Source organism: Hibiscus syriacus, unplaced genomic scaffold, assembly GCF_006381635.1.
Source record: "Hibiscus syriacus cultivar Baekdansim isolate YM2019G1 unplaced genomic scaffold, ASM638163v2 tig00112857_pilon, whole genome shotgun sequence".
In the NCBI taxonomy this organism is placed as follows: domain Eukaryota; kingdom Viridiplantae; phylum Streptophyta; class Magnoliopsida; order Malvales; family Malvaceae; genus Hibiscus; species Hibiscus syriacus.
The window spans coordinates 300637-315538 of record NW_024063412.1 but is presented as its reverse complement, the minus strand read 5'-3'; the positions used below and the strand labels follow the sequence as shown (position 1 = coordinate 315538).

The 14902-nt window shown below is 37.8% G+C and overlaps 3 protein-coding genes and 2 pseudogenes across 4 annotated transcripts; 3 read left to right on the top strand and 2 right to left on the bottom strand.

Moving 5' to 3' along the window:
* The first annotated feature begins 125 nt into the window (after positions 1-125).
* LOC120184094 (mitochondrial import inner membrane translocase subunit TIM22-4-like) lies at positions 126-810 on the top strand. Its single transcript, XM_039188655.1, has 2 exons — positions 126-272; positions 551-810. Exons 1-2 carry the CDS (start codon positions 194-196, stop codon positions 772-774), a joined length of 303 nt encoding a protein of 100 aa, XP_039044586.1. The 5' UTR covers positions 126-193; the 3' UTR covers positions 775-810.
* A 600-nt stretch (positions 811-1410) lies between these two features.
* LOC120184093 lies at positions 1411-2299 on the top strand (annotated as a pseudogene).
* A 606-nt stretch (positions 2300-2905) lies between these two features.
* LOC120184092 lies at positions 2906-3737 on the top strand (annotated as a pseudogene).
* Positions 3738-4077: 340 nt separating this feature from the next.
* On the bottom strand, positions 4078-4524 carry LOC120184154. Its single transcript, XM_039188695.1, has one exon. It carries the CDS (start codon positions 4522-4524, stop codon positions 4078-4080), a length of 447 nt encoding a protein of 148 aa, XP_039044626.1.
* A 1423-nt stretch (positions 4525-5947) lies between these two features.
* Positions 5948-14327, bottom strand: LOC120184202. Of its 2 annotated transcripts, XM_039188725.1 has the most exons (12): positions 13495-14327; positions 13007-13264; positions 11691-11933; positions 11396-11545; positions 9709-11189; positions 9156-9229; positions 8962-9043; positions 8758-8883; positions 7796-7902; positions 6707-6864; positions 6275-6484; positions 5948-6160 (listed from the first exon to the last, which is right to left on the bottom strand). In XM_039188725.1, the coding sequence occupies exons 1-12, from the start codon at positions 13933-13935 to the stop codon at positions 6098-6100; spliced, it is 3393 nt and encodes a 1130-aa protein (XP_039044656.1). In that variant the 5' UTR covers positions 13936-14327; the 3' UTR covers positions 5948-6097. The 2 variants fall into 2 exon arrangements, 1 of the variants encoding a protein (XP_039044656.1); XR_005521991.1 differs by lacking the exons at positions 5948-6160; positions 6275-6484 and having other exon boundaries at positions 6727-6864; positions 7796-7892.
* Positions 14328-14902: the final 575 nt, after the last annotated feature.

The following is a 14902-nucleotide window of genomic DNA, read 5'->3' as shown; positions in this document are numbered from 1 at the left end:
AAAAATGCATCATGCCATAAAAATATCTATGATAAAATGGACCTTGGTGTGATAAATTGCCAAGAAAAAGAGATGACAGCCCAATTTTTTCTTCTAAAATATGTCCTCGGTGGCTTGTTACTCTGATAACGGTTTGAAAACCGAAGTTCCAAGCTCAAATGAAGCAGAGCAGTCTCAGACTCAAGCTATTCGAATGCCGAGCATGGAAGAAATCCGTGCTCAAGAAGTTTGGAATAACTGTGCTGTCCGTAGCGTCGCTAGTGGAGTCATGGGTAAGTCCCAAATTCCGGTTTCGTTAGATTTTCTAATAGCTTCTGTTTTAACTCGCTCTTTATGAATGATAATCCGTTTGGCAATCAAGAAAAAGGAGGAAAAGAACTGGATAACTCATTAACGATTTGAATATGATGGATTTCAAATTGATTTTTATGTGGATTTTTTGAATGAAGGAATAAACTCTTCTACCTTTGCATTATCGTAACTTCCATTAATTGGAGGGTTTAAGGTTTCTAGGGTTTTAGTATCTGTGATGATATATTTTGCATTGCAGGAGGTGGGCTGGGATTCATGATGGGCATATTTCTGGGTGCATTGGATAATCCTTCAACGCAAGAACAAGTGAGTGGAAGGCAACAGTTGATTTATAACTTAAAGCAAATGAGGACAAGAAGCTGGAGTTCTGCAGAAACATTTGCAGTTATGGGCGTTGTGTTTTCTGCTGTTGAATGTGTTGTTGAGAAACCAGAAATCATAACACATACACGTCGAAATTGAATTGGAGACTGAACTCGTATTCATTGTTTTTCTTAAGGCTCGGGCTAAACATGACACCACAAATATTGTTGTTGCTGGTTGTGTTACTATGTCACCGAAAGGTATCTACTAACTGTTCTCTGATACTGCTTATAATGTCTCTATGATCTCTGTAAATGCTCGTAAGGCTTGGTGTTCATATCTTAGTTAGCATAGAAAACAAGTGGCAATTTAATTTAGAATCAGTTTTGATACGTGCTCATTCTATGAAAAGTTGTGTTCTTTCAGTTCCTGATAAATTTTTGGTGGTTCTTAGCATGGAACTTCTGAAGAATGGGATTGATCTTCGTGATGAGCCCACTTCTATGCAGTGCACATTTTGTTTACCATCTATACTTGTCTATTAAATAATGGAGTTTTATTGAAATGATTAAGATTTTTGTAGGGGAAAGAATGTATTTTTTTTCTCATAAATAACCAAATCCTAAACACACAAATGGGGGTAAAGAAGCCGTAGTCTGGTAACAATATATTGAAGCAAATTGATGGAGATAGATGCATTTAAAGAAATAGTAAAAAGAAAAAGTGAGGAAGATGGTTGGACAAAGGGCAAGGCAACAATAATGATAATGTCATTCATAAATCCAAAAGCTAAAGGGAGAAAACAACACTGCCACCATTTCCTCCCCAATTAATCCATCTAAATTCTATTAACAATATGCTAGATCCAGCCTCCGATCTGCTACCGCCGCCCTCCTCCCCCACCATCTCCTCCGTCTCCTCCTCTGATCTCGACACTCAGGTAAGTTTTCATCACCCGCTTTCAAGTTTCCCATGTTTTTATTTCGAGTTCAGCTTAATCTTTCCTTCATGCAATCCTGTGTTTTCTTGTGTGTGAGTGAAGTCCACAGGTTCTTTCTTCCATGATAGAAGCACTACATTGGGAACATTGATGGGAGCGAGTTTTCCGGCTGTCACTTTTCGAGCTCCTTCCCGGCACCATCGCGAGACGCAACAGGCAAGCGTCGGTTCGGCATCTGCGACGGCGTCGAAACCCAAGAAGAGGAGGGCGCTTACGGCGGGTTTCGGGGCGAGCGTCTAGGGAGGCGGCGAAGGACGTGGTTGCAGATATGCAGGGACGGGGATTCCAAGCCGGCTTCACTCGGGGAGTTCCTGGAGGTGGAGGGGAGGTTCGGAGACGGCGAGTTTTACGGTGCGGCGGCGGAGCTTGAGGGGGTGATGGGAACTTCTCACGATGAGCATCATGATGCGAGGAATGGACGGTCGTTGTTTGCTGATGGGAGGGTGTGCCTCCTGCGTCGGCGGCTTCTCATCCGGCCGGTGATGATGATGAAGAAGATGAAAAAGCATCGACGGGCGGGGCTCTTTGTAGATTCCCGTTGTCGCTCACGGGGATATGTAGCGGTGGCGTTGGATAAAGTGTACACCTTGCATTTTTTATTGTTTGTTTTTTCTCAGTGCATAATTATAAATAATCCAACGCTTTGTCCATTTACTAATTTAATTCATTTCTTTAAAGACCATTAATATGGCATCTGGTGGTTTAATTATTTATTTGAAGAATTTTCTTCTTAGCACTATTTTAGTTTTATTTTTGCCATTTTTTTAAATACATTCCTTTTCAATTAAAATATAATTCATGTCTTTAAATTAGAATGTTTGAACTTGTCATCATTTTTCAAACAAGTTTGAGAAATTATTAGATTATCATGCTCTTTAATTTTTCATTTATGACATATATTTCATTTTATTCTAGTTTATATTTAAGTATTGGGTAAATGAGCACGAACCGAGGGTTCTCCTTGGTAAAGGAATAATTATCGTTTTTTGAGACTCGAGTTCGAGAACCGAAAATGTCAGGTACATCCACCAACCATCAACGAGGTATATCTAAACCCCTATAGCCACCAAGAAGCAATTGAATGCAAGTAAAAATGCAAAAGGGTACATCCAAGAGTTCACAAGTTATGGATAGTCACCTACCATCAACGAGGTATATCTAAACCGAACATTAGTAGCCAATCCTCTTTTCTTGAAGAAAATGTTAAGTAATACACCAAGAGGTATATCTGCACGTAACTAATGTTAACACCAACAACTCCATGTATAGGCTGATGTGCCATCATCTCTATTTAAGGAGCAAGCTTCTGGCATACTAATTCGAAAACCCTAAACACCAGGCTATTAATCACAGGACCAAAAGCTACAACATGTTGGTGCAACAGGCTCCAATTTTCATTATTACATTGCTAATTTCTGCAGTCTACGTGGGGCTTAGCTCGGCAGTAGTAAACCCAGCAGCAGCAGAAGAGCCGGTTCTTGAGTTCTACATGCATGATATCCTAGGGGGAAGTTTACTTGGAAACAAATATAGTGGTCAGGTACCTTTTGCTAAGCCTGTTGGATTCATGCCCCCACAAGGTGGTGTCCCCATCCCTAATGCAAATGGTGCTATTCCCACCGTCAATGGCCTCACCGGTCTCCCTTTGGGGACCGGATTAGCGGGCACGGCTTTCCCCGGCAACCCGAACCAAAATGGTCATCTCACGTCCCTCTTGGACCTGATGGATTGGGGCTAGGATTCGGAACGATCACCGTCATCATCGATGACTTACTCACTGCTAGCCCTGATTTGGGGTCACATGCGATAGGGAAAGCTCAGGGTGTTTACGTGGCTAGCTCGGCCGATGGAACGACCCAAATAATGGCAATCACGGTCATGATTGAAGGCGGGGAATACAATGACAAACTCAACCTCTACGGGGTGTACGAGGTCGGAAGCACAATGTCACATGTGTAGGTGACGGGCGGAACAGGGAGGTTTAAGAATGCTTGTGGCATTGCGGAGGTTCGACCTCTTATACCCCCTGGTCAACATGTCACCGACGGCGCTGAGACACAGCTGAGGCTCACTGTCCATCTCAAATACTAAGATATTGCACCTTGTCTTTAAAATTATGTGTTTGATTGCCTGGCCGGCCACTCTCATTTCTTCCTTTATTTTGCCCCCATATATTGCTATGCTTATTTTAAGCTCTTAAAGAAATACTGTTGGATCAGTTAGTTGTTTATAAATATACGACTTAATTGGGAAATTTTTTGAAAAATCAGTAACCATTTTTACTGGATGTTACCTTCAAATGAGAACGAAATACAAGTATTAGAAAGAGGAGATGTGTTAATGAGTTTTAAAATGTACTACAATATTCAAAAGGCAATATATAGTATATATTATACTATATAATATGAAAATTGGTTGGTCGATAATGCCTACGACGAGCGTGTTTCAAGAATGGTCGGCTTTCACGATCCCTGTTTCGAAAACCTCTCGCCGGAATCATCCACACCGTCGCCGGCCGAGCTCTGCGGTGCCATCTTTGCCTGGAAAGGGAAAATACAGAACTCGGTAAAGATGTTGCCGATGTTAAAGGTGGCATGTTTCAACGCCTTGGTAGCCTTGCGAGTGAGGCAACTCATCTCCTCTTGAGTCAGCACCGAGTAAAGCAAGTCCATGGGAAGAAGAAAATAGACGTGGCGTCGCTCCAACTCATCATCCGCCGTTAATCCATGAACCCTGAGACCTACTATTAAGCCGCTGGAATCGCACACGAATTGGCCTGGATTCTCCGCCATCAGATCGGCTGCTTTGAGTGGTTTGGTATATACCCGCAAATTCCTATCTGGGAACACCACTCTCACTGCTCCACCACTTGAGATGATCGACGGCGCACAAGACACTGCATTCCCCATTATTAAACAGAATTATAATGGCTGAGGATAATGAGACACCCTTTGTTATTTTGACATGAACTAATGAATGGAGATGGTGGGATTGATGGTATACGTCCCATGCAAAGATGGTGGTTGAACGATTAAGTAGACGGTTTATTTATTTATTTATTTACAGGTAAAACAAGTCATCGAATTGTGCTCAAATAACTGTTTTGTACTACTCAAGAGTTATAAAAATAAGTATGAAATTATTTGAATAGTTAAAAGATAATCATTAAATTTATCAAACTATTACAAAATTATCATTAAATTTTATCAAAACATTATACAATAATCATTAAAATTTTATAATTTATTATAACATTGCATTTGTATTAGTTTAAGAAATTTAATGATTATTTTATCATTTTTATAAGTTAAATGACCAAAATAATTATATGAGTATAGTTTATGGGACATATATGAGTATCAGACAAGTGTCATCAACGTACTTTACTGCCTCCTTGGCTCTCCTTTGCTGTCTGTCTTGGCTTAATTGCACAGCTATCCTCGGACTATAGCCTATGTTTTATATTAATCTAAAAACTTCAAAATATTCTAATTAAATATCCAAATTATCAATACTGTATAAAAACTTTGTTATTTATTTATGCTACCATGTCATTTAGCCTGCACAAGTTTGTTAGGATTTTATTTTTGTTGAATAAGTAAGCACATGGCGAGGATTAAGATTAAAGACAATTACTTAAGCATTTACCCTTTCACCATTACTTAATCATTAGTACCATAAATACAAAAGCTGGCAAGGGATTAAGATTATTTAGACACCCATTGTTGTTTATGTTTTGTATTATCTAGCTTGCAAACCATCCTTGACTTGGGTAACCTACATAATACTCTCAAGAAATTAACAAAATTAAATCAGGATTGTTAATATTATAGATAGGTTTAATGATTAAACACAATTAAGTATGTTTCACCACAAACACCAACAGATTAAATCGATACAAAATTTGAAATACGAAAAACCCCATCTCCTATTATCTAAATATTTAGGTATTACTTTAAAACTCAAATTCGGCGGATTCTCAACATGTTTAATTCTATAAAATCAACAGATATAAACTTCCAAGGGAATAAGTCAAAATCATCACCAGTCCAGGCTTAAGATTAAAAAAAAATCATCTTCCTTATCGCTTATATATTTAAAGATAATTATGATAATTGCTTTCTATATTTCTTTAATTAAATCTCTATTTCATCAAATAAAAATTATATATATTTATGTCAAATCAATATGAATTTTTATCAAAAGCTTTATATACATCACGGAGATGATGATACTCATCAAAATCTATGTACATGTCCTTTATATACATATATAATCCTTTGTTCAATTATGTTACATGAAAATAACACAAACATGATCCGAATGCACATATAACATGAAAATAGTACAATACTTTGATCAAAAGCTGTAGAAATTTTTACGATCACTGAAGTCTAACATATCCGTACATCTAACTTGCTTGCTATTCTGTATACTGTACTGTCTGTACATGTGAAAAATTAACTTCTAAAAGAATACAAATCAAAGAATACCGACACACGAACGAACTCTGCACACCCATAACCAAGCAAACGAAATCCCAAGCTTTTAAAAGCGGGAAAAAGAAAACACACAAGAAAAAAGAAAAAATGAAATTAATATGGAACAAGGGACAATGCAAAACCCGGAAACTAAAACCTCTTATGATTCGAATCTTACATGCAAAGGAGATGAAGTGATCCCTGGATGGATTGCCTTCACCAATGCCACAAACTGGGATAAACTCTCTTCCGAGAACCACTTCAGTTTCCATGTCTCTTTCTTGCGATTTGTACCGACCATCTTTAGAATTTTCATTGAGGAGGGGACCTTTGTTGTGCTGCACTCGAGAGATAATGTCACACAATGCCTCTCTCTGCTCTCGATAATCTAGAGAAGAAGTCGGATCAGAAAGAGGAGATTATGCATATTATAGCAAACAAGGACTTCTTCATGAACATGTATGGAAAACCATTGCTGAGATGAAAACCTAACAAGTTTAAACAAAAATATACGGCATATACTTCTATTATGACTGTTACATCAAACAATTCCATTAAAAACATAATATATTAGTTGCACAATGCAAGAATGAAGTACGGGAAAAGTTACCAGCTCAGATACATCTGCGATGTTGCAGCATGAATCCAGGGAGAAATATGGAGGTGAAGATGCATCATTTAAGAGAGAACTGAACTGAATAATGTCTTCGACACACACAAGCACTTGTCCTCCAATGACAAACAGTGATCGTGAAAGCCATGATTCCTCTGTTTTCACATGAAAATTAAGCATATTATCAAGTCTAAGGCTTATGTGTCTATGCTTTTGCATTTCACAAGCGAGAGGTACTGCAAGAATGAATTGTTAACAAGCAGGTGCTTTCATATAATCTAAACTAAGAATATGATCCACTAAAGATAATCATACAATCACCTTTTTTCTCTGAATGCATGCACACAAAAGACCAAAGGCATCAACATCCACAACCATAATACCATGTAAGCGAAAAAATTAATGATATTTATGGAAGCATAACCAAAAGTTATACTGGACAAACAAAGATGCAAAAAAACTCTCTGCAACAAAAAATATCATCGGCAAATACAACCTGTTTCTGCACCCTTTAAACATACCTACAAGAACAAATAGTAACTAAGTTGTATACCATGTAGAAGTTGCTTCAATACAAAAAGCAATCCTATTCATCTAAAGTTGCATATTAAGGCCAGCAAACTTAGAGGCAGACGTTTTAGCAAAGCCTGGAATTGGCTAGGCTAGGGAGTTTGTGGTTGGGTTGTTTTTTCTTTTTGTGTTCGGGTTTATCAATTGTATGGGGGGTTAAGCTTGGTTGTAATCACATGCATTGTACTAATCTTTTAGTAATAAAATTCGAGGCACTCTTTTCCTCCTTCCGCTGATTCTGGAACATCTTAAGGTGTTCTAGTAATCATGAAGGGGGGTTTTTAACGAGGCCTCCACTTCTTATAAAAAAAAGAACAAAACTTTTCAAAGAACAAGAACATGTCAAAACTGACTCTAAATTACATTGCCGCTTCTTTCTCTGCCTGTCAATTTTCATTATTTTGCTTGAAACAGTATCTACCCTCCCCATTGCACACAAGATTATAGGATATATGCCATAGATGACAACATATTAAATATAACAAATCATGACAAGATAAAATTCAGTGCACATACCTTCATTGCCACCTTTCTGAAAAAACACCATCGAGTATTGGAAAATGCTTAATTTTAAACCTTGACATATTTCTTTCTCAAACAACTCGACCTGAACCTGCTCCAAACTGCCATTTAAATTTCCAAACCTCAATCTATCATCACAAAGAAATGTACTCTGTATGGAAGCTATTGACGTCAAAATCAAAACTAATTATTAAATTCCTCATCCTATTTGATGTAAGTTGTTGATCTAGAGTGGTTTTTGGAAATATAAATTTACATTTGATGTCAGTGCATGCAACTTTAACAACATTCACTGAAACATAGGGAAGAAAAAAAGAAAACCCAAATAAATAAACGAAAACTAATTTAAATCTAAGAAGTACCAACAAGGACGCATAATATGGGAAGAACAAGGAACAGATATGGTAACACGGGAAGTTTTTAAAAATAGGACACTAATATGGAGAGGCAACAATAGAAAACTACTTTTACATGATAATTTATAATAAAAATGCAACTTGAACTGTACAAAACCATTAGGACCAAACAAATTAAGAAAGGCCAAAAGGTCCTAAATTATCGCACTCTACTACCCGTCTAATTCAGTACCACATTATACTTCTTTCCCCCTGGTTCTCATTCCATACATTTAGGTTAATACTCCGCTTTCTACTCCTATGCTTTTTAGTGTTTAACAAAAATATCATGCTTCCAAGCATGTTCAGACATTTCTGGCTTTACCATGTCTGAATTTTGCCCAACTTACCGTGTCCAATGTATTTTGCCACATCGGAGCAATGTTCATGTCAGACGTGTTCGACACTTGGATACTCCGCTGGCAAGTGTTTTTGCTTCATATTATGAAATTCTTTTAATGATATGTCCAAATAAGTATTTATATCACATAAACACAGACAATTACAGATGGTATGTTAAGTATCAAGTTTCATGGTTAAGTGAAGGAGTATTGAAATCACCTCCTTAAAGAACATTTATCATTTGGTGCAGATGAACCAGAAACTTTCAACGTACAAAGCAATTGAATTGATTTCTTGAAGCTTCTTGTTATGAACAAGTACGCTACACTCCCTTCAACACACACCCTAACCAACAATAGAAAAGAGAGACAGTTAGAGGAATGATTATTATCGTAACTTCCATTGAAGTTACAAATCACTAACCTCACAACCTGAAGGCTCAGACCAACTACAACCACTCTTATGTCTTCAACCCTATGGGAACCTAATAAATCCAAGGTTTTCTCTGCAGACACAGTAAAGTGAAGGCCATAATGAAATTTGACAAACACTAAAGAAATTTTGTCAACAAATCAGCACTGCAAAGACTATCAACAAAGGCAACTTCATTATCCAACCTGATCCATTAAATGCGACGCCAACAAGCAGCACATACCACTTTTCCTCACTGCTCAATACTAGAGTTACTTCTCTGCAGATGTAAAGAAAGCAACAAAAACGAAATTATTTAAAATACCAAGTCCTCAATTTATAAGAAAGGCCTGGTTGGTGCAGGTTTATGAAAAATCATAACCAACACAAAATGAAACACTCGAAAACCATATCAAGCAAACAAGATCAAGGGTTTTCAGAATGCCCAATGTGAACATCTAGCCTAAAAACACGTTAGAAAATCACGAAGATTAATATGAAAAAGAGAAATTTCTCGGAGAATAAATTCATTAAAAGATGTCAGGGGTAAAGACAAAAGCATAAAGAATATAAAAGGTAATTGATTGGAACAACTTCACATAAAAAAATTCTGATTAAGCTAATGACACTGGACACCATTGTGAAAGTAGTGTCAATTATTACCAGTAATATGATTTTGAATTCACAAGCAGGAGACTGAAAAAGCCTCATCAAAACAAATATCTAACCTTTTTCCCTAAAATTTTCTGTAGTACTTACCTTTCTTTGCAAAAAGATTGGTCAACCATACAATTGCAACGCATATATAACCTACAAGTTTCATGAACTCTCAAATCTGCAACATTTTTATTGAAATAGTCCACAATAAAATCATTCTTCCCCCGAGAGGAGCACTCGGCATCAGAATATCTCACACCATTATCAAGTGGAAGCTTTGAAATTGCATTTTTAATCTGGTTTCTATCAAAATATTTCTGATGATCATTATCCTTTGAAGAGTTCTTCCCTTCCATTTCTTTCAAATGAACCCCACTATCCCCCAGACTGCCATTTGATTCTTGTGGTACATATTGACAGCTGTTCTCTTCCAACAGTGAAATCACTCTTCTCTTCGGTTTCCTTCCACTTTTTCTCTTCTCAAACCAATCAGCCTCTTGGTTTACAGAAGAAGATGTCTCTAGATTATTAGAACCTGCACCTAACTCACTGGACAGTGACAGGGATTGTTTCATATTTACAAATTTGTTGGTCCTAGGGGCTTGTTCAGCGCATGAATCAACGATGCATACGCCATTTTCACTCCCATGTGAGGTGTTATTTCCATTTTCATAATAAGCATGCTCAAAAAAGTTTGCCGGAGAATGCCCTTCACTGCTCCCATTGAGATATTCCTCGGAAGGTATCCCAGCTTCACTGTAATCATTTTCACTGCAGCTCGTATCACTGTCTGATGATGCCACTGAATAGGACTCCGCTGATAACTGTAGAATTTCTTCCACCAAATTCTGGCGACGCAAAAGATCCTTCTTATAATGTGGTGGCGATCCAAGGGTAGCAGATGAAGAATTAGACTCTGTTATATTTTCAATTGAATTCAAATGTGATACACTGGCATTTTCAACCATTCTATTAGTTTCTTCAAGGGAAAATATATTACGATGAGAACTCTCAGCTAAAATGGATCCACAACCAGTCTCATCATGCAAGTATGATTTCTGATACTCTTGTTTCACTTCCATTGTCCTCAAGCCTGGTAGAGAAAATCCACCAGGAATTCCTGAGGAAAAGATATGGTCAAAATATCTGTTGGCATTCACACTGGCAGATGTATCTGCAAAAGAATTATCAGATTCCAAAACATTCATGCTACTTTCATCTCTTGAAGCTTCAACCGACTCTGAAACATATCTAGAACTTTCACTAAGATGCCTCATGCTTTTCCCACCTTTCTTATAATTTTCTTTCCCAGGGTGTAACATAGCCGTATTAAAACCATCATCAGCAAAATTTTCAGAAGGATGATCCATCCAGTCCTTGAACTCTCGTAACCAAAGAATAGATCGTTCTTTCTTCAATTGTTCTACTCTTTTCATCAAATCGACTATTTCAGCTTCATCCTCAGATATATTATTCTCCTCTTTGCTTTGCATTTCATTATCGCATGACACAGAATCTAGATCAGAATAAATGCATGTGTTTTCTTGTTCATTCTCAATACAAGCAAGTCGAGATGCCTTTATCTGCAAAAAGTTAAAACAATAACCACTTATTAGTACAGCTAAAAAGGTATAATAAATTACGAAGTACATGAACAAACCAAAATTCATCAAATGTATCCAAAAGACTAAGCAGGGTGCCAAAATTTAAACACAGGGAGAGAGGGAAGATGGATGACAGTAAAGTTAAAATAACGTACAAAATTGAGAATTGTTAAAACTTTACCCACCCTCTTTTTATTGATAACCCCTTCTCCTTCAGAATCGTATTTTGCAGGATAGTAGAACCCAAAGCTGGAAGGTCGCTTCTGTCTTCTGGCAACAATAATCGTCATCTTCCAATACTCTCTTGTGCTGATTTCTTTGTCATCTAATTTCAACTGATCAAACCAAGTAATAGAACAAGGGAGAATTGTACCATTAACAGGATTTCAAGCAAGAAACTAAAATTATGAAATGTTTTAGCAAAGGAGCATAGAGGTTTAACAACCAAACTCCATCTGCAGATATATACTTGAGACTTACATTTTCAGGACGATTGAAGTAGCTGAATACGTGTGCACGGTACCATCTGGCACAGCATAGTGGATTCCCTTCAAGCCACAAGCTTCGAAGAGATGGGAGCACCGCAAGGAACTCTAACTCTAGAAAATTGGAAATAATATTGTAGGAAACATCAAGCCCTTCAAGAGACTTCAAATTCTCAACACCACGCAATGTAGTTAGAGCATTGTTCCTCAAAACAAGTTTAGCAATATGACAAGAGACCTGCAATTTTCATCAACAATGATGTATTTGTCCAAATAGAATTCCTATATCAAAATATTTGGTGAAGGCAAAACATGCAAAGCATAGAGATCATAACCAAAGAAAGGTTCAAGAAAAAAAGTAAGCCTAAAACAATCAAATAAATGTCAAACCAGTAAATGTTTAAACAGACTATAGACCTTAGCTAAACGAAAAGTCACCTTTCTTTTATTCAGGGCTTATTCAAAATGTAAAAAGTAATAAATAAGGGAAAGTGTTACCGGAAAAGAGCAAGGAGAGAACAACCAAAGTCCTCAAGGAGTACACAAGAAAACATGTAAACAAGCAGTGGCGGACAGGGTGGGCACCTGCTCACCCTGAAATCCGAATTTTCTTTGATTAGTTACTTATTTTACTGATAGTGCCCACCCTGAAATTTTTCGTGCCCACCCTGAAATCTGAGTTTTCTTCGATTAGTTATTTTAAAGACGATGCCCACCCTGAAATTTTATTTGTACCCGTCTCATTTAAATTTTATGTTGTTAATATATGAGTGCCCACTCTGAAAAAATATTTCTGGATCCGCCACTGTAAACAAGCATTAAAATATCCAAAACTAAGCCAGCTAAAATGATCAAATTAGACTGTTCCTTCTATATAGAACCAGATCTCTTCTTAAACTTTCCTCCCACGTCGTATTTATTCTCTCTTCCTTTAGACATGGGAAATTAATCTTGACAGAATCACCGTTATTCCACTGTCTCATATGTAAGAACCATATTAGATGTGTCCTTTACTTTAATTGGTGATATGGCTACATTGACCTTTTTCGATCTAATCTATGTTTTCTCAAATATACATGTATCCATCTTAACAATCTCATTGCAGCAACCATCAGTTTCTGAACAAATGAAAATTTAACTGCTTGCCATTTAGGGTCACATAGTTTGAATCCTATCATTAACATCTCACTCAAGAATATCATCTTTTGTACTGTGTGAAAAAAGGCTAGATGGTAGATGCAATTGAAAATACAATACAAAATATATGCCACCAAAAATCATTATTTCATGAGTAAAATCATGCTGAATTACCTCGCTAAATGATGAGACGGATCGCAAGTGATTGAATCCAAGGTCCAAGTGCTTCAACTTAGCACATTTCCGAAGATTATCAACCTTTGCAAACTTATTTCGACTTAAATCAAGGGTCTCAACAACAGGAAGAAGTTGCAAAGATTCATCCATTAATAACAAGCCATTGCATGCACAAGAAACAAAGGACAAGCGGTTCCACTGTGGAGAGCCCTTGATCTCAGCAATTCTACTGGCAAACACATGTCGTAAAGCATCCTACATAATTTAAAAGGACAAACATTATCCATGAATTGTTGTGAAGTTCCTGCACCAGTTCACCTACTGTTCATCAAATAAAAACTGAGAAGATTTTGTCTACAGAGTCCATTCATAATTTTTACTAAATTGTCACTAGAATAACAAAAGAAGGAATGATATATAACTACAAGAGGGTAATTAACTCTCCCTGTGCTAGTAATAAATGCAAAACATCCAAAGAAACTCACAGTTGAATTATGACAAATAATCTTCTCCAAGGTATGTCTCAACTCAAGCAACCCCTTAGCTGCTGAAGTAGACAAATCGCAGCCTCTGAGTTCCAGAACCTTCAATCTCCCAAACGGCAGAAAAGAGAGAGGCGTGGGGTCACGCGCAGGCGGAGTCAAGACAGACACCACTTTAAGAGTCGTAAGGAGCCGCAGAATCCGGCGAAGTTGCTCGAGCGCCCGGTGATCGCCGAGGTCCGACACGTAGGCACGTAAATAGTCAACCGGGGCTCCAGCTAGAAGTCTTTCCAGCTCCTGCAGCGCCTCGAGCCGTGATTGCACGTAGTGGAGCCCAGCCGGGTTGAGCTTCAGCACCTTCGTACCATCAATCAAAGCCTCTGCTTGTTGGTCAACGAATTTAACCAGCTTCTCGAGGTAGCGATCCCCTGTGACGATCGCCATCGACAGTAGTGGAATTAGGGTTTAGAAACAGAAGGAAAGACTCATCCGCCGGCACCGCATCGAAAACTCATAAACAAACACACATTCAAGTCCCACGGTGCATAAATAAATACAAATATACCCAAATTCTTAAACCGTTCTAAGATGCAAGAAGCTTTAAGGGGGGAAACTAAAAAACACGACGAACTGAGAATTGAATTCCCGGAGGAAACCAGAAGGAAATTGCTTTGAAGATTGCGAGTGAAGTCTTTCAAACTAAGAGATGGAAGGGAAAGGGAAACATAAGGGGATTGCTGTTGTAATTATTAACAAATTTATAGGAAACAGAGAGGGGGTTCAGGGGAGAGAGACACGGCTTTGGGAGGGCAGATCACTGAACCAAACGAAAACGACGGTATTTCTTTATTTTATTTTATTTTTCTTCATTTGGACGAAGTGGGGGGGGGGGGAATTTGCTTTATGGGTCAAACTTTGGCATTTAGGACGAACAGCATCATTTTGTGCTTTCGTTTCCCCATAAATTCAAAGGAATTTTACCACTCGGCTATTTGACATTAATTTTTTCTAATATCTTTTTTTAACACGTTTGATCAATATTTTTGAAGTAGTACTTTTTCTGCTGAGCTGGCGAAAGACGTTTTCGAGGACGCGCTTTACCCGTGTTTTCGTTGAGTTAGATGTCACGTGTGGAAGACGCATCCCCGGGGATGCACCTTCACTGACTCGACTTTCACGTGTGGAAAGCGCATCCCCGGGGACGCGCCTTCCATTAAATGCCATAAATACCCCCATCCGTTTTCCCTAACTACCCCTCTCCTCCCCTATATAAACCCCCTCAACCCTCCCTCATTCTTCACACCAAAATCATATTCTCCTCTCTTATATAACTCAAATTCTCCAACTATTTGAGTTTTAAATTTGTTATTAGTGGTAAGAAATTATTTTTATGTTAGTATTTTTTTAAATA

Coding starts and splice junctions, on each gene's coding strand:
- LOC120184094 (XM_039188655.1), top strand. CDS start 194: ATGCCGAGCATGGAAGAAATCCGTGCTCAAGAAGTTTGGAATAACTGT. Junction 273..550: donor CGTCGCTAGTGGAGTCATGG/GTAAGTCCCAAA, acceptor TTTGCATTGCAG/GAGGTGGGCTGGGATTCATG.
- LOC120184154 (XM_039188695.1), bottom strand. CDS start 4,524: ATGGGGAATGCAGTGTCTTGTGCGCCGTCGATCATCTCAAGTGGTGGA.
- LOC120184202 (XM_039188725.1), bottom strand. CDS start 13,935: ATGGCGATCGTCACAGGGGATCGCTACCTCGAGAAGCTGGTTAAATTC. Junction 6,485..6,706: donor TCGCAGATGTATCTGAGCTG/GTAACTTTTCCC, acceptor CTTCTTCTCTAG/ATTATCGAGAGCAGAGAGAG. Junction 6,161..6,274: donor TCACTTCATCTCCTTTGCAT/GTAAGATTCGAA, acceptor CGCTTTTAAAAG/CTTGGGATTTCGTTTGCTTG.